The sequence below is a fragment of the Phyllobates terribilis genome, unplaced genomic scaffold (assembly GCF_046119375.1).
Source record: "Phyllobates terribilis strain yellow unplaced genomic scaffold, ASM4611937v1 Scaffold_2__4_contigs__length_985480577, whole genome shotgun sequence".
NCBI lineage: Eukaryota > Metazoa > Chordata > Amphibia > Anura > Dendrobatidae > Phyllobates > Phyllobates terribilis.
In genome coordinates, this window is record NW_027362762.1 from 580,923,281 (window position 1) to 580,946,602 (window position 23,322).

The 23,322-nt window shown below is 48.7% G+C and overlaps 1 protein-coding gene across 5 annotated transcripts in view; it reads left to right on the forward strand.

The window, feature by feature from the left end:
- Positions 1–23,322, forward strand: part of SCUBE3 (signal peptide, CUB domain and EGF like domain containing 3) — a 1,075,473-nt gene that overhangs the window by 858,308 nt on the left and 193,843 nt on the right. For all 5 annotated transcript variants that reach the window (XM_073666423.1, XM_073666418.1, XM_073666419.1 and 2 more), the window contains one exon: positions 7,992–8,189. In XM_073666423.1, coding sequence (XP_073522524.1) covers positions 7,992–8,189 — 198 coding nt within the window. The remainder of the gene's footprint in view (positions 1–7,991; positions 8,190–23,322) is intronic.

Consider the following 23,322-nt stretch of genomic DNA (forward strand, 5'->3'; position numbering starts at 1 on the left):
CTATTAGTCCATCTATACTGACCTCCATCAGGTTGCAAATTAAAAATAATTTTTTTCTGCATCTAGCTCTGAAAAAATATTTGGGCTTCTAGCAGTGTGTGGGACTTGGTCTATTAGTCCATCTATACTGACCTCCATCAGGTTGCAAATTAAAAATAATTTTTTTCTGCATCTAGCTCTGAAAAAATATTTGGGCTTCTAGCAGTGTGTGGGACTTGGTCTATTAGTCCATCTATACTGACCTCCATCAGGTTGCAAATTAAAAATAATTTTTTTCTTCATTTATCTCTGAAAAAATATTTGGGCTTCTAGCAGCGTGTGGGACTTGTTCTATTAGTCCATCTATACTGACCTCCATCAGGTTGCAAATTAAAAATAATTTTTTTCTGCATCTAGCTCTGAAAAAATATTTGGGCTTCTAGCAGTGTGTGGGACTTGGTCTATTAGTCCATCTATACTGACCTCCATCAGGTTGCAAATTAAAAATAATTTTTTTCTGCATCTAGCTCTGAAAAAATATTTGGGCTTCTAGCAGTGTGTGGGACTTGGTCTATTAGTCCATCTATACTGACCTCCATCAGGTTGCAAATTGAATAAAAAAATTTTCTGCATCTAGCTCTGAAAAAATATTTGGGCTTCTAGCGGTGTGTGGGACTTGGTCTATTAGTCCATCTATACTGACTTCCATCAGGTTGCAAATTAAAAATAATTTTTTTCTGCATCTAGCTCTGAAAAAATATTTGGGCTTCTACCAGTGTGTGGGACTTGGTCTATTAGTCCATCTATACTGACCTCCATCAGGTTGCAAATTAAAAATAATTTTTTTCTTCATTTAGCTCTGAAAAAATATTTGGGCTTCTAGCAGTGTGTGGGACTTGTTCTATTAGTCCTTCTATACTGAAGTCCAGCAGGTTGCAAATTGAATATAATTTTTTTCTGCATCTAGCTCTGAAAAAATATTTGGGCTTCTAGCGGTGTGTGGGACTTGGTCTATTAGTCCATCTATACTGACTTCCATCAGGTTGCAAATTAAAAATAATTTTTTTCTGCATCTAGCTCTGAAAAAATATTTGGGCTTCTAGCAGTGTGTGGGACTTGGTCTATTAGTCCATCTATACTGACCTCCATCAGGTTGCAAATTAAAAATATTTTTTTTTTGCATCTAGCTCTGAAAAAATATTTGGGCTTCTAGCAGTGTGTGGGACTTGGTCTATTAGTCCATCTATACTGACCTCCATCAGGTTGCAAATTAAAAATAATTTTTTTCTTCATTTAGCTCTGAAAAAATATTTGGGCTTCTAGCAGTGTGTGGGACTTGTTCTATTAGTCCTTCTATACTGACCTCCAGCAGGTTGCAAATTGAATATAATTTTTTTCTGCATCTAGCTCTGAAAAAATATTTGGGCTTCTAGCGGTGTGTGGGACTTGGTCTATTAGTCCATCTATACTGACCTCCATCAGGTTGCAAATTAAAAATAATTTTTTTCTGCATCTAACCCAGCCAATAGTTTTGGCCTAATACCACAGTTTGGCCACTCAGCTCTGCTCGGTTACCATCCATTGTTTTTTTGTGCAAACAACTCCAGAGTTGTGAATTAGTTAACCACCAAAATGAGTGGAAAAAGGCCTGCTGCTGGTGGAAAGGGGAATAGGCGTGTTGGGAAGGGGAAAAAAGGTTGTGTCCGTGGGGTAGGTGCAGAAGAAAGACCATCTTCCAGCCAAACTAAAATGTCTACTTCTTTTAGCGGACAATGTGATAAGATCCCTTTCTTACGGCCACGCCAATCGCTACAAATTCCAGATGAGGCACAAAAACAGCAGGTGCTTCAACGGATATCAAGTGCTCCTTTAAGTGGGCTCTCCTCCACATCAACTTCAACATCACAAATACTCCAGTCCTCAAAGGTGTCACCCAAATCGCACTTGCTTCCTCACAGCTCCCAAATCTCCAGCTGCCCGTCTGAGTATGAGGTAGAACAGATGGTTGAGTCTGCAGAGCTGTTTACTCATACTATAGCCTGGGAATCAGAGGTCGACTCCAGCGCTTCTGTGAATCCAGACGAGGAAATGATCTGCACTGATGCCCAGAATCTTTATGAGTCGGATCCAGGACCAGAGCCAGAAGGTTCTGACCATAATGTAGACCCTCATTCCCAAACTGTAACTCCTGTTGGTGGAGACAATGAGGAAGACGATGATAAGACTCAAATACCTGATTGGAGCGACAACTTTAGTTTTTTGTCAGGGCAGGAACAGGTTGGCTCTGAGGACGACGGGTGTGATAACGCACAGGGTGATGATGATGAGGTCGGAGATCCCACTTACTGTCAACCCACAGTCAGCCAAGAGATGAGGTCAGCAGAGGAGGTGGAGGAAGATGCTAGTGATGACGAGGTCAGGTTGCGCCTTCCTGGACAGAGACGTAGTACTGGAAGCACGTCAAAAACTGCATCCTCAAACACAACTCTGCCTCTCACCACAAGTCGTGGTGGCTCTTCAGGTCGCATGGGTGCTAAGCCTTGCATAGCCTGGGCATTTTTTCAGATCGATAAAGATGACCCAACTCGTGTTATCTGTAACATTTGTCAGCAAAAGCTAAGTAGAGGCCAAAAAATACATAGTTTGAGTACTTCATGCATGAACCGGCACATGGACATGAAGCATAAGTTGCAGTGGGAAGCTCAGTGTGCTACAATGCGGTCTAGCCGGCCGGGCCAACCACCGTCTGCCATATCTTGTGCATCCACGGCCTCTTCATCCTCTGTGACTGGGGGGACAGCAGTCACACCTGTTTTGGGGCGCAGACCTGCCACCTCTTTACCCGCAACAGCCAGCGTGATTGGCAGGTCATCATTTTCTTTGGAGGTGGTAACACCAGCTGGTCTTGAGCGCTGTCCGACATCGATAGCACCACCTTTGGATCAAGGCAACCTAACATGTCCGCCTGCATCTTCCTCACAGACCGGCAGTTTGCCGGGGACACCCTTATCAACCCCGTCTAAGCACAATAGCCAGCCCTCGGTCCCTCAGATGTGGACAAGTAAAAGACCATTTCCTCCTAGCCATGAGAAAGCTAAGAGGTTGAATTTCACCATCTGCAAGCTCTTGGCTACAGAAATGCTGCCTTTCCGCCTGGTGGACACAGAGGATTTTCGAGACCTTATGTCCGTCGCAGTGCCCCAGTACCAGATGCCCAGTCGGCACTACTTCTCAAAGAAAGGTGTGCCTGCGCTCCACCAGCATGTCGCACACAACATCACCGCTTCTTTGAGAAACTCTGTGTGTGACAGGGTGCATTTCACCACAGACACTTGGACGAGTAGGCATGGACAGGGGCGTTACATGTCGCTGACTGGGCACTGGGTAACTATGGTGACAGCAGGACAAGGGGCTGCTGTCCAAGTCTTGCCGTCCCCACGAGTTGTGCGTCAATCCTCTTTATGTCATTTTTCCTCCACTGCTTCTGCCTCCTCAACCTCCTCTCGGTCTTCCACCTGCACCCAAAGCCTGTCTGGTCATGCCACAAGCTTTCTAACTGCGCAGAAGGGATCCTGCACACCTCCTTACTATGCTGGCAGTAGGGCTCAACGTCATCAGGCGGTTTTTACATTGAAATGTCTGGGAAATGTGAGTCACACAGCTGAGGAGTTGTGGTCAGCTCTGGAGAACCAATTTCATGAATGGTTGTCTCCACTGGACCTGAAACCAGGGAAGGCCGTGTGCGACAATGCTGCAAACCTGGGTGCGGCCCTTCGCCGGGGCAATGTCACACACGTGCCTTGTATGGCTCACGTGTTGAACCTGGTTGTCCAGCAATTTTTAGCCCACTATCCCAGACTAGATGGCCTTCTGCAGAGGGCACGGTCGCTGTGTGCTCACTTCCGCCGTTCGCATCCCGCAGCTCAGCGACTTACATCTCTACAGAAGTCGTTGGGCCTGCCACTTCACCGGCTAAAATGTGATGTGCCTACCCGGTGGAATTCAACTCTGCACATGTTGCAGCGACTGTGGCAGCACCGACAAGCCCTGGTGCAATACGTTCTGACGTATAGCCTGGGCCAACGAGATTCAGAGGTGGGGCAAATCACGCTGGAGGAGTGGTCTCAGATCAGGGACCTATGCACCCTTCTGCACAGTTTTGAAATGGCGACGAAGATGTTTAGTGCTGACGATGCTATTATCAGCATGACTATTCCGGTGATTTACATGCTGGAGCACATGTTAAACAGAATTCGGAGTCAGGTGGTGGCACAAGAGGAGGTGGAGGAAGTAGAGGAGGAGGAGTTGTATGCGGAAGGGCTAACATCTGCAAGGTCCAGACGGTCGGCAGCACCAGGGCGGCAGGCATGTGAGGGTGGGGGAGATGATTTTACCAGGGCGCATGGTAGCAGCCAAACTAGTGAGGAAGGTGCAGGAGCCCAGGAAGAAGTGGAGGACGAACTGATGGAAGACTCATCAGATGAGGGAGACCTTGATCACATTTCTGTTGTGCGAGGTTGGGGGGAGAGGACAGAGGAAGGAAGCATGATTGTTACCTCGCCACCAACACAACAGGGACTTGGTGCTCCTGGATGCGCAACACACATGAGTGCCTTCTTGCTGCACTACCTGCAACATGACCCTCGAATTGTGAGAATTAGAAATAATCCTGACTACTGGGTTGCCACACTGTTAGATCCCCGGTACAAAAGTAAATTTGCAGAAATTATTCCTGCCATAGAAAGGGATGCACGCATGCAGGAGTATCAGCAGAGACTGTTGCAGAATCTTACATGTGCTTTTCCACAAAATACCAGTGGTGCACGTAGTGAATCTCACAGTTCCAACTTGCCAACCGTGGTCTGTATGGAATTGTTCAATAAAGGGCCCAAAATTAAGATAACATAGATGGGAGAGGTCTCTATGAATAGGAATTCCTAAGTATTTGATACCCTGTGAGGGCCAGGCAAAGGGAAAGTTGGACTGGATGGAATCCTATATGGATTTAGGGAGGGAGACATCGAGGGCCTCAGACTTCGCTGCATTGATTTTAAAATTTTACCATGTAACAAAGTGATCTATTTCAGCCATAACAGCAGGGATGGATATATGTGATTGAGTGATATATACTAGGACATCATCAGCAAATAGAGAGCACTTGTACTCGGTGCCTCCCACCTCAATCCACCTAATATTGGGGTTATGGCGAATTGATGAGAGCAGGTGCTCCGTCACTAGGATGTATAAGAGAGGGGACAGAGGACATCCCTGCCTTGTCCCATTGGTGATTGTGAAAGGTGATGAAAATGTTCTGACGCACCCCCTGGGCCTTGGGACACCCGGAGCCGGACCCTTTTTGGTGGATGCTGGTGGTTGTAGACTTCGTGGCGGCGATCCGGTTCCGTGGCTCAGGGCGGTCAAACCAGTGGCGGAACTATTTATGTGGTTTTGATGTTTAAATGTCCGACTACGCCACCCGTGGATTGCGGTCAGAGTGAACCGCCGCTACAGGGCAGACCGCTAAGGCTGGTGTTGTGGGTGCAGCAGAGCGTAGCATAACTCCCCACGGGAGGAGTATAGCCTCAGGGCAGTGTATGCGGAGGATGGGGGTGATGGTGCAGGGCAGCAGCAGTAACGACACGGAGTCAGTGATGCAGTTCAGGGCCTTTACTCACAGTTCTTATTATCCAGACCACGTCTGCAGGTAACGGCTGCCCACGTCGTACTGTGCTCACCAGGTGAGGGGCTCAGACAACTCCCAGATAACTTTGGAGCGCTTCACAGGACCCCCTTTGTGTGTCCTTTGTCTGGCCTTTCTTACCAACACTTCTGTCCGGCTGCCTCGGGCCTCCTCTTGGTAAACTTGGCGCCAGTTTCCCTGACCCTATGTGGTGCCTTCCTAGCGGGTGGAGCAAGGGGCTGCGCCACATAAAATGTCAGAGCCTCCGGTTTCTAGCTGAGGGTCGTTTCCTGCCTCCACTAGTTCGGGGACCGGTCTCCCCCTTTGGCCTGACCCCTCCACGCAGGTGGATTCGGGCGTGCGGTGGCGACTCGCCCGTCCGCACCCCTGGGATCCCTTCATTCCTCGTTCCTGGAGCCTTCTCCGCTCCTCTTCCTTCCTTCTCCCTCTTGCAGGCCTGGGCCTCTGTTACTAGGCCCACCTCCGGAGCAGAGCTCATGCAGAGCCCCTGCTCCCTGCCACTTCTGCTCAGACTTCTCTGCACTGAACTAAGATGGTGCCCACCTTTTATACTCCCTTCTCAATGCACCCAGGAACTGCTTCCTCCCTGCTCCTGCACTGCAGGGCTCCCCTTCCTCAGTGTTCCCTCCCCCCACTCCAGCCAGGGACAGGGACTGTCGTGCCCATCTCAGGGGCATATTGGTCGCCCTGCCCCACGGCAATGTGGTGTAATGCATGCATTTGTCGGGTCCTGATCCACACTCCATCCTTATCTGAGAGTGAGATATCACACCTCTGGGTGAGGTGCAATACGTCTGTAGCAACCGAGCCCTCGGTGCTACAGTTCCATTTATCTTCAGCCTAGGTGACGTATTGTGATACAGGGCCGTGATTTTGGCTATAAAAGGGTCCCCTAGACCCCTACCCCAAGCTTTTTAAGAGAATCATATATGGCGTGCCAGGAGACTCTATGGAATGCTTTCTCAGCATCCAACGAGAGTATCTACTTACAAATTTTTAACTGCATCTAGCCCAGGAAATACTTTGTGCCTAGTAGCAGTGTCTGCTAGTCAGCGGATTATCCCGGCTGTTAAGCAAGCTACACCACCTGTAGTTTGGACACTTAATTTTTTCAAAGGAAATGCTTCGGGACCACGGGATACTTAGTGAAGAGCATCAGGAGGCACCCCAAGGCATAGGGGCTGGGACTGGCACTAGGATGCCTTGCGGTGGACAGCCGAGCTCGATCCTTATAAAAGCTTTTTAACTGCAGCAGCTTTAGTGGACGCTACTGGAGCTGGAATTACGCGGCTGCTGGCATGAGACTTGCCCTCCAATAGATCCTTGTAAATGGATTTAAAGTGTATTCATTCAAATTAGAGGGACAATTTAAATTAAAAAGCTTAGAGCTGCCTCCACCACAGGGGGGCTCTCTCGACCCACCAGCGGACAGGCACCAGTATTGGGAGAGGGGGGCTGGCCGTCAGGGTTCACCGCGGCTCTGGCACAAACCCGGCGACACGGAGGTGGCACGGGCAGGAGCGGACTGGCCGTCTCGGCTTCTCACTTTTTGGATTTTAGAAGGGCATGACATGCCTATATCTGTGTCTCCCCCTCCTTTTACTCCTCCACCTCTTTTCTTTTCGCATGACTATATGTACTTGTCACTTTTCCATGTGTTAGTTGTGTCTTCTGAGCAGTTTGTCAGCTTTTGGACACCTTTGAAGGTGTTTTCTATGTGTTTCTATGTGTTTTTGTTTGCCTGCCATTGGTTTTAACGGTGTTCGAAGGTGTTCGACGAACAGTTCGACGAACAGTTCGGCGAACACACGGGTGTTCGACGAACCGAACCGAACTCGAACACTACGGGGGTGGCTCAACACTACTCACTATGCCTTCACTGACCTGCCTCCTATTTTACATAATACATCTAGTAGTGAGGGGCTAGGTAAAATAGGAGGTAGGTCAGTGAAGGCACAGTGACCTGTCATAAGAGCATACCGATGAATATGTAAGCAGAGCACCTTGTAGAGCCCACCCCACAGGCCGCCGTGGAGCATGAGCATATCATTATCTCTAAACTGAAAGTAAAGATTACACAAGAAACACAGGATGGATTTCATCAACCAGGGTATCATTTTAATCAGTGTATCAGCGCCAACCTGACAGTGTATGTAGTTTACTGAGCACAATCCTGATGACAGGTGCGCTTTAACTTAGAGCAACTTCAAGAATTTAGGTACATACAATGCATGCTTGAACCTCAGGAAAGTTAGATAAGATAAATGTATTCATTGTATAGAACGGTCTCAACCTTGCCTTTCTTTTGCAGACCGACGCTGTGGTGGAGAACTAGGAGAATATACTGGATTTTTAGAGTCACCAAATTACCCAGGGAACTATCCTTCCAATGTGGATTGCACATGGAATATCAACCCTCCGGCCAAACGTAAAATTCTACTGGTAGTACCAGAGATCTTCTTACCCTCTGAAGATGAATGCGGTGACCTCCTTGTAATGCGCAAGAATGGTAAGTAAACAAAGATGACTCTTCTAAGTGTAATATTTTCACAGGAAAAAGTATGAATTTACATTTGATTAAATAAACCAACACGGTACACAAAACTAATCTAATACTAAATTAAATTATAACATTTTTAGCTTTTTTTGCCAAATTGAATAAGTATAAATTTTAAACAGTATAGCCTGGTTTACATCTTTAATTGCTAAGGTGCCTTTACAGATGCTAGTGTTTGGGTGCTGTTCAAACTGCTTTGGTGGGGTCTGTCAGGATTTCCACTTAGTTTTTGTCACAGGTATTTGAGGTATTGGAGTGAGATTGAGAGCATGACCTTTAAATAGCAATATGAATACAGGGGAGAGTGAGAGTTAGGCGTCGGTCTGGTGCTGGATTCAAAATGGGTCCTGGACCTTCTGTGGTCTCCCATTTCAGTCCAGCTGGGGCTGATACTGCTCAGCATCACCATCAGCCCCAACGCCGAGCACTGTTTGTCTTCCAGGTAGCTGTGCCTAGCACTGTTAAGCCTGGGTTGCAGAGGGAGACAGGGCTTGCGGAATCCAAGTCCAGGATTTGCCGCACTGAGCATGTCTGTGACCTGGCGGATCATGATTGGTGGGTTGGCACCCACCTGACGCGGTGACCTGGCACCGCCTGATTGGTCATAGGTGTCGTCACCAATGGTGCGACAGTGGGGCAGGGCTTAATCTTTAAAAGGCCCGCCCACAAACGTGGCGGCGCGCTCAGATCATTTGAGCTAGCTGTTTGTGGTGTGCACGCTTACTCTGGGCTCCTCGAAGAGCCATAGCTTTAGCTAGGCAGGTAGAAAAAGTAGGCAGGTAGCTTCGCCTCGCTGACTGCCTCTAACCAGGGGGTTCGCCTTACACCCCGAGCCGACTGTGAGCTAAATAGAGTGGGTTTGCTCAGTCCGGTAGCACGCCAGCTGAGTGCTCGAATACCCGGCGGGAATCACACCTGCATGCTAGCGCCGTCTCCTATAGCGTAGCGCCTGTACCGAAGACAGGGCTACTGCTCATAGTCCGGTCACACGTCTCCCTGTGGTTCTTGGAGATTGTGTGAACCGCTTTAGCGCCAATCCCCATAGCGTAGCGCCTGTATCAAAGACAGGGCTACTGCTGTTCCCATGGTCGCACGTCTCCCTGCGGTTCTTGGAGATTGTGCGAACCGTCTTACCCTTCCGTGTGCGTTAACACGAAGGGCTAAGATAATTGTTAGGTGCGTCGCCGGTCGCTCTCTCCTCCGTGCAGTAAACGGAGATAGAGCATATTGCTATACCCTGTCCGGTGTGAAGTTAACACGGAAGGGTTTATCATTTAGTTGTCGCTTGCCTTTCCACCCGGAAAGTGTTCGGCAGCAGTCCTCTAGGCTGCATCGCAGACCCCGGGGTCGGTTGCGTTCCATTAAATAAAGTTGTCTGCAACCACTCCCCCTAACAGTATCTGAGCGCCAGGGTCTTGCCGAACATGGCTGACAACCAGCAGCTGCAGCGTTATATACAGCAACTGGAGACCAGACTCAGGTCTCTGGAACAGGCGGTCCCGGTTGCTGATACCACTGCAGTAGCTACCCAGGCGGCTTCTCTAGCAGCCAACATGATAAACTCGGCTGCCACCACTGCAAGTGCCCCATTACCCCGGTTTTCTCTCCCAGAAAAATTTTCTGGGGATAGTAAACTCTGTAGGGGTTTTATAAATGTATGCTCCATTCACTTGGAGATGATGGAGACACGGTTCCCCTCCGAAAGAGCCAAAGTGGGATATATCATCTCATTGCTGTCTCACAGGGCTCTGGAGTGGGCTGCTCCTCTATGGGAGTGGAACGACCTGGTGGTAGTAAATGCGGGTCTCTTCCTTAAGACCCTAAAAAGTGTTTTCCTGGACCCTCAGGTCATGCATGATACGGCTCTTAAGCTCCTTGCATTGGTCCAGGGTTCGGCCACCGCCAGTCACTATGCCGTCCAGTTCAGAACCTTGGCGGCTGAACTGGATTGGTCTGAGCGGTCGCTAATCCCTGTGTTGTGGAAGGGTCTGGCTGGGCATATTAAAGATGCTTTATCAACCAGAGAGATTCCAACCTCCCTGGAGGAGTTAATATCTCTCGCTGACGGTATAGACTTACGTCATGCAGAACACAGGTTAGAGCTAGAGGTTGGCAGTCCCCAGTACATGTTGGCACCAGGCGTCTTTAGACCCAAATCCAAGACCTCCGACTCGGAACCTGAGGCTATGTATGTATCCCAGACTGAGTCTAGTCCCTCTCGTTCCCGTCCTGCACATCCCTTGGAGCACCCTGTAAATAAGGGTTCCAAGCAGCCGGTAAAATGAGTAGGTCTTACCACCGTAGGTGGGGGTACATTAAATTCTGGGTCCTCTTCCTCCAACCTATCATATAAGGTGATCTTGTCCTTCGGTGAATCTGCAGTTACTGCCAAGGCGTGGGTGGACTCTGGTGCTGAGGGCGAAGTTTTATCATCTACATTTGCCCAGAGACATGCCATCTCTACTGAGCCACTCTCTAGTCCAATAAACATTAGTGTTGCCAATGGTTCACTCCTGGATGTGCAAATCACCCACCGGTCGATCCCTCTCACCATGTCATTTCCTCTGGGCCACCGGGAGGTTATCTCTTTTCATATTATTCCCGGTGGGTTAGACGAGGTGTTGTTGGGTCTACCCTGGTTACGTTGTCATTCTCCACACATTGACTGGAAGTCGGGGAGAATTTCTTCCTGGAGTGGGAATTGTGCATCTCAGTGTTTGGGCAAAGTCACCCGGAGGGTAGTCTCTGATCCTTCTATCATTGCGACATCCGGTACAGAGTCCTTGTCTGATTATGTCGCAAAGAACTCTCAGAAAGGGAGGGTGGCTGCAGTGTCCTCCAACCCGGTTCAGTCGGGGAGGACGTTTGTTTCCCCCAATCTACGGAGTATGGTGCTCTCCTGGGCTCATGCCCCTAAGAACGGAGCTCACCTGGGGGTCAAACGTACCACTAAGTCCCTCCTACGGTCCTATTGGTGGCCCCAGGACGTCAAGGACTTTGTTCTCGCGTGTCCCGTCTGTGCGAGAGATAAATCTTTTCGCCAGAGACCTGTCAACCGTGAAGGATCCTACGCATAGAGAACCAGTTGTCTCTGCTTCCTGTCCTATAAGAGGGCACCCTGTACACCGGAGGGGTCACTGTCTCGTGAATCCTCTCTGTGACCCGTTGGACCACATCCTTGCCCCCCGGCTCATGGAGGAAAATGAGCGTCAAGTGGAGGAGGATGTTAAAGGGGGAAATAATGTTAGGGGTCGGTCTGGTGCTGGGTTTGAAATGGGTCCAAGACCTTCTGGGGTCTCCCATTTCAGTCCAGCCAGGGCTGATGCTGCTCAGCATCGCCGTCAGCCCCAACACCTAGCTGGTCCGCGAGCACTGTTTGTCTCCCAGGTAGTTGTGCCTAGCAATGTTAAGCCTGGGTTGCAGAGGGAGACAGGGCTTGTGGAATCTAAGTCCAGGATTTGCCGCACTGAGCATGTCTGTGACCTGGGGGATCATGATTGGTGGGTTGGCACCCACCTGACCCGGTGACCTGGCACCGCCTGATTGGTCACGGGTGTCGTCACCAATGGTGCGACAGTGGGGCAGGGCTTAATCTTTAAAAGGCCCGCCCACAAACATGGCGGCGCGCTCAGATCATTTGAGCTAGCTGTTTGTGGTGTGCACGCTTACTCTGGGCTCCTCGAAGAGCCATAGCTTTAGCTTGGCAGGTAGAAAAAGTAGGCAGGTAACTTCGCCTCGCTGACTGACTCTAACCAGGGGGTTCGCTTTACACCCCGAGCCGCCTATGAGCTAAATAGAGTGGGTTTGCTCAGTCCGGTAGCACGCCGGCTGAGTGCTCGAATACCCAGCGGAAATCAAACCCGCATGCTAGCGCCTTCTCCTATAGCGTAGCGCCTGTACCGAAGACAGGGCTACTGCTCATAGTCCGGTCACACGTCTCCCTGTGGCTCTTGGAGATTGTGTGAACCGATTTAGCGCCAATCCCCATAGCGTAGCGCCTGTATCAATGACAGGGCTACTGCTGTTCCCACGGTCGCACGTCTCCCTGTGGTTCTTGGAGATTGTGCGAACCGTCTTACCCTTCCGTGTGCGTTAACACGAAGGGCTAAGATAATTGTTAGGTGCGTCGCAGGTCGCTCTCTCCTCCGTGCAGTAAACGGAGATAGAGCGTATCGCTATACCCTGTCCGGTGTGTAGTTAACACGGAAGGGTTTATCATTTAGTTGTCGTTTGCCTTTCCACCCGGAAAGTGTTCGGCAGCAGTCCTTTAGGCTGTATCGCGGACCCCGGTGTCGGTTGCGTTCTATTAATTAAAGTTGTCTGCAACCGCTCCCCCTAACAGTGAGCAATAGGAGTAACTGAATAATTTGACCATTCATCTGACAAATATAATCTTGAATCAGTAACAGATTAAATTCCATGGGTTCTGGACTGTGAAGAAGTTGTGGGTTCCCTCCAGTCCAGTCCAGTGTTTCAAAATTGTTTACACCAACTTATTATTAGAGATGAGCGGTGTTCGAATCGAACTGTTCGCCAATCTCAAATTCGAGCTGTTTTAGGCGGTGTTCGAGCCATTCGGCGAAGACGAACGATTTGAAAGAAATTCGGCTGTTCGAGGTTATGTTCGATAACTGTTCGTGCACCAAAATCATAGCTGGATTTTTTCTCAGTAATGCTGAAAATTAATGTTAATACGCAGTTTGAGTGTACAGCGGGGCGGGGGGAGGGGCAGGGGATGGATCTCTGCATAAATAATGAAGATCTCCATTTTTTTTTCTCTTTCCCGCATTTACAGTGGGGAGGTGCAATCTGTCAGCTTATCAGCAGCGCACACATGGAGCGAACTGCTTTTTTTCACACAAGCAAGGGCATGTGTCATTGGCAGTGTATGTCACATGTCCTTGCCCTATAAGACCCAGCCATTTTCCCCGTCGCCACCATTTTCTCACTGCTGCAGCTGCGTGTTAGACGTCACCGCTATTGCTGTGTGCGCTATACTTTGTTAATTTCAAGCAAATTTTCGCACAAATGTACAGATAGCTTGGGAGTAGGGAATAGCTGTGATTGCAGTCCTTTTAAGGACTAGGTTACATCATTTCCTATGACTTTTATCTGGCAGGTCTGTGCTCTTAAATAGATAGGTTGGGAGTAAAGACTAATTGTAATTGCAATCCTTTTGAGGGCTAGGTTACATCAGTTCCTATCACTTTTTGCCAGGCAGGTCTGTTTTAGTGCTGTGCAAGTTTTTTTCACAGCATTTGGCTAAATCTAGCAAAGCAAATCCTTTTTGGCCTCTTGCAGTGTGTGTTAGTCAGTGGAGTAGCCTATCTGTGTTGCAAACTACACCACCTGTGTATAGAATACCAATTTTTTTACTGCACCTAGTGAAGTAAAACCTTTTGGGCATAGCATCATTCTATTAGTCCATCTATACTAACCTCCACCAGGTTGCAAATTCAATACAATTTTTATCTGCATCTAGCTCTGAAAAAATATTTTGGCTTGTAGCAGTGTGTGGGACTTGTTCTATTAGTCCATCTGTGCTAACCTCCACCAGGTTGCAAATTCAATATAATTTTTTTCTGCATCTAGCTCTGAAAAAATATTTCAGCTTGTAGCAGTGTGTGAGACTTGTTCTATTAGTCCATCTATACTAACCTCCACCAGGTTGCAAATTCAATATAATTTTTATCTGCATCTAGCTCTGAAAAAATATTTGGGCTTCGGCTTGTAGCAGTGTGAGGGACTTGTTCTATTATTCCATCTATACTAACCTCCACCAGGTTGCAAATTCAATATAATTTTTTTCTGCATCTAGCTCTGAAAAAATATTTGGGCTTGTAGCAGTGTGTGGGACTTGTTCTATTAGTCCATCTATACTAACCTCCACCAGGTTGCAAATTCAATATAATTTTTATCTGCATTGAGCTCTGAAAAAATATTTGGGCTTCGGCTTTTAGCAGTGTATGGGACTTGTTCTATTAGTCCATCTATACTAACCTCCACCAGGTTGCAAATTTAATATAATTTTTTTCTGCATCTAGCTCTGAAAAAATATTTTGGCTTGTAGCAGTGTGTGAGACTTGTTCTATTAGTCCATCTTTACTAACCTCCACCTGGTTGCAAATTCAATATAATTTTTTTCTGCATCTAGCTCTGAAAAAATATTTCGGCTTGTAGCAGTGTGTGGGACTTGTTCTATTAGTCCATCTATACTAACCTCCATCAGGTTGCAAATTCAATACAATTTTTTTCTGCATCTAGCTCTGAAAAAATATTTGGGCTTCAGCTTGTAGCAGTGTGTGGGACTTGTTCTATTAGTCCATCTATACTAACCTCCACCAGGTTGCAAATTCATTATAATTTTTTCTGCATCTTGCTCTGAAAAAATATTTGGGCTTGTAGCAGTGTGTGGGGCTTGTTCTATTAGTCCATCTATACTAACCTCCACCAGGTTGCAAATTCAGAATAATTTTTATCTGCATCTAACCCAGCCAATACTTTTGCGCTAATACCACAGTTTGGCCACTCAGCTCTGCTCGGTTCCCATCCATTGTTTTTTTGTGCAAACAACTCCAGAGTTGTGAATTAGTTAACCACCAAAATGAGTGGAAAAAGGCCTGCTGCTGGTGGAAAGGGAAATAGGCATGTTGGGAAGGGAAAAAAAAGGTTGTGTCCATGGGGTAGGTGTTAAAGCAACAGCAACATCTGCAGAAGAAAGACCATGTTCCGGCCAAACTAAGATGTCTACTTCTTTTAGCGGACAATGTGATAAGATCCCTTTCTTACGGCCACGCTAATCGCTACAAATTCCATATGAGGCACAAAAACAGCAGGTGCTTCAACGGATATCAAGTGCTCCTTTAAGTGGGCTCTCCTCCACCTCAACTTCAACATCACAAATACTCCAGTCCTCAGAGGTGTCACCCCAATCGCACTTGCTTCCTCACAGCTCCCAAGTCTCCAGCTGCCTGTCTGAGTATGGGGTAGAACAGATGGTTGAGTCTGCAGAGCTGTTTGCTCATACTATAGCCTGGGAATCAAAGGTCAGCTCCAGAGCTTCTGTGAATCCAGATGAGGAAATCATCTGCACTGATGCCCAGAATCTTTATGAGTCAGATCCAGGACCAGACGCAGAAGGTTCTGACCATAATGTCGACCCTCGTTCCTAAACTGTAACTCCTGTTGGTGGAGACAATGAGGAAGACGATGATGAGACTCAAATACCTGATTGGAGCGACAACTTTAGTTTTTTGTCAGGGCAGGAAGAGGTTGGCTCTGAGGACGACGGGTGTGATAACTCACAGGGTGATGATGACGAGGTTGGAGATCCCACTTACTGTCAACCCACAGTCAGCCAGTCGATGAGGTCAGCAGAGGAGGTGGAGGAGGATGCTAGTGACGACGAAGTCAGGTTGCGCCTTCCTGGACAGAGACACAACTCTGCCTCTGACCACAAGTCGTGGTGGCTCTTCAAGTCACATTGGTGCTAAGTAGTGTTGAGCCACCCCCGTAGTGTTCGAGTTCGGTTCGGTTCGTCGAACACCCGTGTGTTCGCCGAACTGTTCGTCGAACTGTTCGTCGAACACCTTCGAACACCGTTAAAACCAATGGCAGGCAAACAAAAACACATAGAAACACATAGAAAACACCTTCAAAGGTGTCCAAAAGCTGACAAACTGCTCAGAAGACACAACTAACACATGGAAAAGTGACAAGTACATATAGTCATGCGAAAAGAAAAGAGGTGGAGGAGTAAAAGGAGGGGGAGACACAGATATAGGCATGTCATGCCCTTCTAAAATCCAAAAAGTGAGAAGCCGACACGGCCAGTCCGCTCCTGCCCGTGCCACCTCCGTGTCGCCGGGTTTGTGCCAGAGCCGCGGTGAACCCTGACGGCCAGCCCCCCTCTCCCAATACTGGTGCCTGTCCGCTGGTGGGTCGAGAGAGCCCCCCTGTGGTGGAGGCAGCTCTAAGCTTTTTAATTTAAATTGTCCCTCTAATTTGAATGAATACACTTTAAATCCATTTACAAGGATCTATTGGAGGGCAAGTCTCATGCCAGCAGCCGCGTAATTCCAGCTCCAGTAGCGTCCACTAAAGCTGCTGCAGTTAAAAAGCTTTTATAAGGATCGAGCTCGGCTGTCCACCGCAAGGCATCCTAGTGCCAGTCCCAGCCCCTATGCCTTGGGGTGCCTCCTGATGCTCTTCACTAAGTATCCCGTGGTCCCGAAGCATTTCCTTTGAAAAAATTAAGTGTCCAAACTACAGGTGGTGTAGCTTGCTTAACAGCCGGGATAATCCGCTGACTAGCAGACACTGCTACTAGGCACAAAGTATTTCCTGGGCTAGATGCAGTTAAAAATTTGTAAGTAGATACTCTCGTTGGATGCTGAGAAAGCATTCCATAGAGTCTCCTGGCACGCCATATATGATTCTCTTAAAAAGCTTGGGGTAGGGGTCTAGGGGACCCTTTTATAGCCAAAATCACGGCCCTGTATCACAATACGTCACCTAGGCTGAAGATAAATGGAACTGTAGCACCGAGGGCTCGGTTGCTACAGACGTATTGCACCTCACCCAGAGGTGTGATATCTCACTCTCAGATAAGGATGGAGTGTGGATCAGGACCCGACACCTGCATGCATTACACCACATTGCCGTGGGGCAGGGCGACCAATATGCCCCTGAGATGGGCACGACAGTCCCTGTCCCTGGCTGGAGTGGGGGGAGGGAACACTGAGGAAGGGGAACCCTGCAGTGCAGGAGCAGGGAGGAAGCAGTTCCTGGGTGCATTGAGAAGGGAGTATAAAAGGTGGGCACCATCTTAGTTCAGTGCAGAGAAGTCTGAGCAGAAGTGGCAGGGAGCAGGGGCTCTGCATGAGCTCTGCTCCGGAGGCGGGCCTAGTAACAGAGGCCCAGGCCTGCAAGAGGGAGAAGGAAGGAAGAGGAGCGGAGAAGGCTCCAGGAACGAGGAATGAAGGGATCCCAGGGGTGCGGACGGGCGAGTCGCCACCGCACGCCCGAATCCACCTGCGTGGAGGGGTCAGGCCAAAGGGGGAGACTGGTCCCCGAACTAGTGGAGGCAGGAAACGACCCTCAGCTAGAAACCGGAGGCTCTGACATTTTATGTGGCGCAGCCCCTTGCTCCACCCGCTAGGAAGGCACCACATAGGGTCAGGGAAACTGGCGCCAAGTTTACCAAGAGGAGGCCCGAGGCAGCCGGACAGAAGTGTTGGTAAGAAAGGCCAGACAAAGGACACACAAAGGGGGTCCTGTGAAGCGCTCCAAAGTTATCTGGGAGTTGTCTGAGCCCCTCACCTGGTGAGCACAGTACGACGTGGGCAGCCGTTACCTGCAGACGTGGTCTGGATAATAAGAACTGTGAGTAAAGGCCCTGAACTGCATCACTGACTCCGTGTCGTTACTGCTGCTGCCCTGCACCATCACCCCCATCCTCCGCATACACTGCCCTGAGGCTATACTCCTCCCGTGGGGAGTTATGCTACGCTCTGCTGCACCCACAACACCAGCCTTAGCGGTCTGCCCTGTAGCGGCGGTTCACTCTGACCGCAATCCACGGGTGGCGTAGTCGGACATTTAAACATCAAAACCACATAAATAGTTCCGCCACTGGTTTGACCGCCCTGAGCCACGGAACCGGATCGCCGCCACGAAGACTACAACCACCAGCATCCACCAAAAAGTGTCCGGCTCCGGGTGTCCCATGGCCCAGGGGGTGCGTCAGAACATTTTCATCACCTTTCACAATCACCAATGGGACAAGGCAGGGATGTCCTCTGTCCCCTCTCTTATACATCCTAGTGACGGAGCACCTGCTCTCATCAATTCGCCATAACCCCAATATTAGGTGGATTGAGGTGGGAGGCACCGAGTACAAGTGCTCTCTATTTGCTGATGATGTCCTAGTATATATCACTCAATCACATATATCCATCCCTGCTGTTATGGCTGAAATAGATCACTTTGTTACATGGTAAAATTTTAAAATCAATGCAGCGAAGTCTGAGGCCCTCGATGTCTCCCTCCCTAAATCCATATAGGATTCCATCCAGTCCAACTTTCCCTTTGCCTGGCCCTCACAGGGTATCAAATACTTAGGAATTCCTATTCATAGAGACCTCTCCCATCTATGTTATCTTAATTTTGGGCCCTTTATTGAACAATTCCATACAGACCACGGTTGGCAAGTTAGAACTGTAAGATTCACTACGTGAACCACTGGTGTTTTGTGGAAAAGCACATGTACACCGCGTTCCAAATTATTATGCAAAAAGTGTTTAGGAGTGATAAGGGAAGAATTTGTTTGTTTGTCAGTTAAACTCATTGATGGTGATGTGTGTCAGGGCTCTTTATATCACTGTAAGCAATTGCAGACACCTGTGCTAATTAGTTTGGCAGGTGTGTCCAATGAAAGGCAAGACTACTTAAGAAGGCTCTCTCACATTATTAAGCAGCCTACATTTTCTGCCAAAATGGGAAAGAAAAAGGATGTGTCGGCTGCTGAGAAGCAACAAATTGTGGAGTGTTTAGGTCAAGGCATGACTACAATCAACATTGTGCGATGATCAGGATGAAGTGTCTTGGCAATCAAGAAGTATGTAGCTGATTCACAGTACACACGTGTGCGTGCTGATAAGGGCAAATTGAGGACTCTTTCCTACAGGCAATTATGTCAGGTTGAAACAGCAGCGGCAAAAAAGCCTTGTCATAGCAGCAGACAAGTTTTTGAAGCTGCTTGTGCCTCCAACGTCCCCCGAACAACAAGATGCAGGGTCCTTCAGAGGTTTGCAGCTGTGCATATGCCATCCTGTCGACCTCCTCTATCCACTTCACACAAGCAGAAACGGCTCCAGTGGGCCAAACATTACATGAAGACTGATTTCAAAACTGTTTTGTTCACGGATGAGTGCCGTGCAGCGCTCGATGGTCCAGATGAATGGAGTGGAGGATGGCTGGTTGATGGACACCCCACGCAAACACGGCTACAGCGCCAACAAGGAGGAGGTGGAGTAATGTTTTGGGCTGGAATCATGGGGAGAGAGATTGTCGGCCCCTTTAGGATCCCTGAAGGCGCTAAAGATGAACTCCATAATGTATGTGGATTTTCTCAAACAGCACTTCCTGCCATGGTTCAAGAAGAAGAACCGTGTATTTCACAGCAAGATCATTTTTCTGCATGATAATGCACCATCTCATGCTGCACATAAAACATCTGCATCTCTGGCTGATATGGGCATAAAAGGGGACAAACTTATGGTGTGACCCCCATGCTCCCTTGACCTCTACCCCATTCAGAACCTTTGGAGCATCATTAAAAGGAGTGTCTATGATGGCGGGAGGCAGTTCACATCTAAGCAACAGCTCTGGGAGGGTATTCTGTCCTCATGCAAAACAATTGAAGCAGAAACCATCCAAAACCTGACAAATTCAATGGACGAGAGAGTTCAGAAGCTCCTTTCGAACAAGGGGTCCTATGTGAAAATGTAACATCACCTAGAATAAAGTTTTGAGTTGAAAACTGTTTGATTTCAGTTTCTAACAACCTGCTAATGCTTATAATTTCAAAAATGACCATTTTTTGGTCTTTATTAAAATGAAAAGGTTGATCGAAAAGTTTGGGGGATCTAAGAGTGTGGCAACCCAGTAGTCATGATTACTTCGAATTCTGACAATATGAGGGTCATGCTGCAGGTAGTGCAGCAAGAAGGCACTTATGTGTCTTGCGCATCTCGGAGCCCCAAAATTATTTTCCGGGCTAGATGCAGCTAAAAATTAGTTTTAATTTTAAATCTGGTGAAGCTTATTATAGATGGCCTAATAGGATCAGTGCTGCACACTGCTACAAAGCCCAAATTATTTTCCAGTCAAGATACAGATAAACATGATTAGTAATTTGAAAGCTTAAAACGGTTGGTAGGGTGATTTTAACCAATCATCAAGCTTTTACTCTCCCCAGGATGACACAGGGGTAGAAAAGTCGTTTCGGATCCATGATTTGTTCATCTTTATGAACGTGAGTCTGTCTACATTATCAGTGGAGAGCCGCGTGCGCTTATCTGTCAGCACACCACCAGCAGCGCTGAACACACGTTCAGACAGAACGCTGGCTGCGGGGCATGACAAGATCTCCAAGGCGTAAGTGGCTAGCTCCGGCCATTTATCCAGATTGGAAGCCCAAAAAGAGCAAGGGTCCAGTGACACAGTCGTGGCTTCAATGTTTACTTGGAGATACTCCTGTACCATCGTCTCTAGGCGTTGACTATGTGTCAGACTTCTTGTCTCCTGTGGCCTTGCAAAGGATGGGCTAAAAAAGTGGTGAAATGATTCCGCAAAATTGATGTTACCAGCAGATACTGTGGTTCTGTTACGGTTTGAGTGCTGAACACTTGACGGTCCCACGGTTGGCAAGTTGGAACTGTGAGATTCACTACGTGCACCACTGGTATTTTGTGGAAAAGCACATGTAAGATTCTGCAACAGTCTCTGCTGATACTCCTGCATGCGTGCATCCCTTTCTATGGCAGGAATAATTTCTGCAAATTTACTTTTGTACCGGGGATCTAACAGTGTGGCAACCCAGTAGTCAGGATTATTTCTAATTCTCACAATTCGAGGGTCATGTTGCAGGTAGTGCAGCAAGAAGGCACTCATGTGTGTTGCGCATCCAGGAGCACCAAGTCCCTGTTGTGTTGGTGGCGAGGTAACAATCATGCTTCCTTCCTCTGTCCTCTCCCCCCAACCTCGCACAACAGAAATGTGATCAAAGTCTCCCTCATCTGATGAGTCTTCCATCAGTTCGTCCTCCACTTCTTCCTGGGCTCCTGCACCTTCCTCACTAGTTTGGCTGCTACCATGCGCCCTGGTAAAACCATCTCCCCCACCCTCACATGCCTGCCGCCTTGGTGCTGCCGACCGTCTGGACCTTGCAGATGTTAGCCCTTCCGCATACAACTCCTCCTCCTCTACTTCCTCCACCTCCTCTTGTGCCACCACCTGACTCCGAATTCTGTTTAACATGTGCTCCAGCATGTAAATCACCGGAATAGTCATGCTGATAATGGCATCGTCAGCACTAAACATCTTCGTCGCCATTTCAAAACTGTGCAGAAGGGTGCATAGGTTCCTGATCTGAGACCACTCCTCCAGCGTGATTTGCCCCACCTCTGAATCTCGTTGGCCCAGGCTATACGTCAGAACGTATTGCACCAGGGCTTGTCGGTGCTGCCACAGTCGCTGCAACATGTGCAGAGTTGAATTCCACCGGGTAGGCACATCGCATTTTAGCCGGTGAAGTGGCAGGCCCAACGACTTCTGTAGAGATGTAAGTCGCTGAGCTGCGGGATGCGAACGGCGGAAGTGAGCACACAGCGACCGTGCCCTCTGCAGAAGGCCATCTAGTCTGGGATAGTGGGCTAAAAATTGCTGGACAACCAGGTTCAACACGTGAGCCATACAAGGCACGTGTGTGACATTGCCCCGGCGAAGGGCCGCACCCAGGTTTGCAGCATTGTCGCACACGGCCTTCCCTGGTTTCAGGTCCAGTGGAGACAACCATTCATGAAATTGGTTCTCCAGAGCTGACCACAACTCCTCAGCTGTGTGACTCACATTTCCCAGACATTTCAATGTAAAAACCGCCTGATGACGTTGAGCCCTACTGCCAGCATAGTAAGGAGGTGTGCAGGATCCCTTCTGCGCAGTTAGAAAGCTTGTGGCATGACCAGACAGGCTTTGGGTGCAGGTGGAAGACCGAGAGGAGGTTGAGGAGGCAGAAGCAGTGGAGGAACTTTGACATAAAGAGGATTGACGCACAACTCGTGGGGACGGCAAGACTTGGACAGCAGCCCCTTGTCCTGCTGTCACCATAGTTACCCAGTGCCCAGTCAGCGACATGTAACGCCCCTGTCCATGCCTACTCATCCAAGTGTCTGTGGTGAAATGCACCCTGTCACACACAGAGTTTCTCAAAGAAGCGGTGATGTTGTGTGCGACATGCTGGTGGAGCGCAGGCACACCTTTCTTTGAGAAGTAGTGCCGACTGGGCATCTGGTACTGGGGCACTGCGACGGACATAAGGTCTCGAAAATCCTCTGTGTCCACCAGGCGGAAAGGCAGCATTTCTGTAGCCAAGAGCTTGCAGATGGTGAAATTCAACCTCTTAGCTTTCTCATGGCTAGGAGGAAATGGTCTTTTACTTGTCCACATCTGAGGGACCGAGGGCTGGCTATTGTGCTTAGACGGGGTTGATAAGGGTGTCCCCGGCAAACTGCCGGTCTGTGAGGAAGATGCAGGCGGACATGTTAGGTTGCCTTGATCCAAAGGTGGTGCTATCGATGTCGGACAGCGCTCAACACCAGCTGGTGTTACCACCTCCAAAGAAAATGATGACCTGCCAATCACGCTGGCTGTTGCGGGTAAAGAGGTGGCAGGTCTGCGCCCCAAAACAGGTGTGACTGCTGTCCCCCCAGTCACAGAGGATGAAGAGGCCGCGGATGCACAAGATATGGCAGACGGTGACTGGCCCGGCCGGCTAGGCCGCATTGTAGCACACTGAGCTTCCCACTGCAACTTATGCTTCATGTCCATGTGCCGGTTCATGCATGAAGTACTCAAACTATGTATTTTTTGGCCTCTACTTAGCTTTTGCTGACAAATGTTACAGATAACACGAGTTGGGTCATCTTTATCGATCTGAAAAAATGCCCAGGCTATGCAAGGCTTAGCACCCATGCGACCTGAAGAGCCACCACGACTTGTGGTGAGAGGCAGAGTTGTGTTTGAGGATGCAGTTGTTGACGTGCTTCCAGTACTACGTCTCTGTCCAGGAAGGCGCAACCTGACCTCGTCGTCACTAGCATCTTCCTCCACCTCCTCTGCTGACCTCATCTCTTGGCTGACTGTGGGTTGACAGTAAGTGGGATCTCCGACCTCATCATCATCACCCTGTGCGTTATCACACCCGTCGTCCTCAGAGCCAACCTGTTCCTGCCCTGACAAAAAACTAAAGTTGTCGCTCCAATCAGGTATTTGAGTCTTATCATCGTCTTCCTCATTGTCTCCA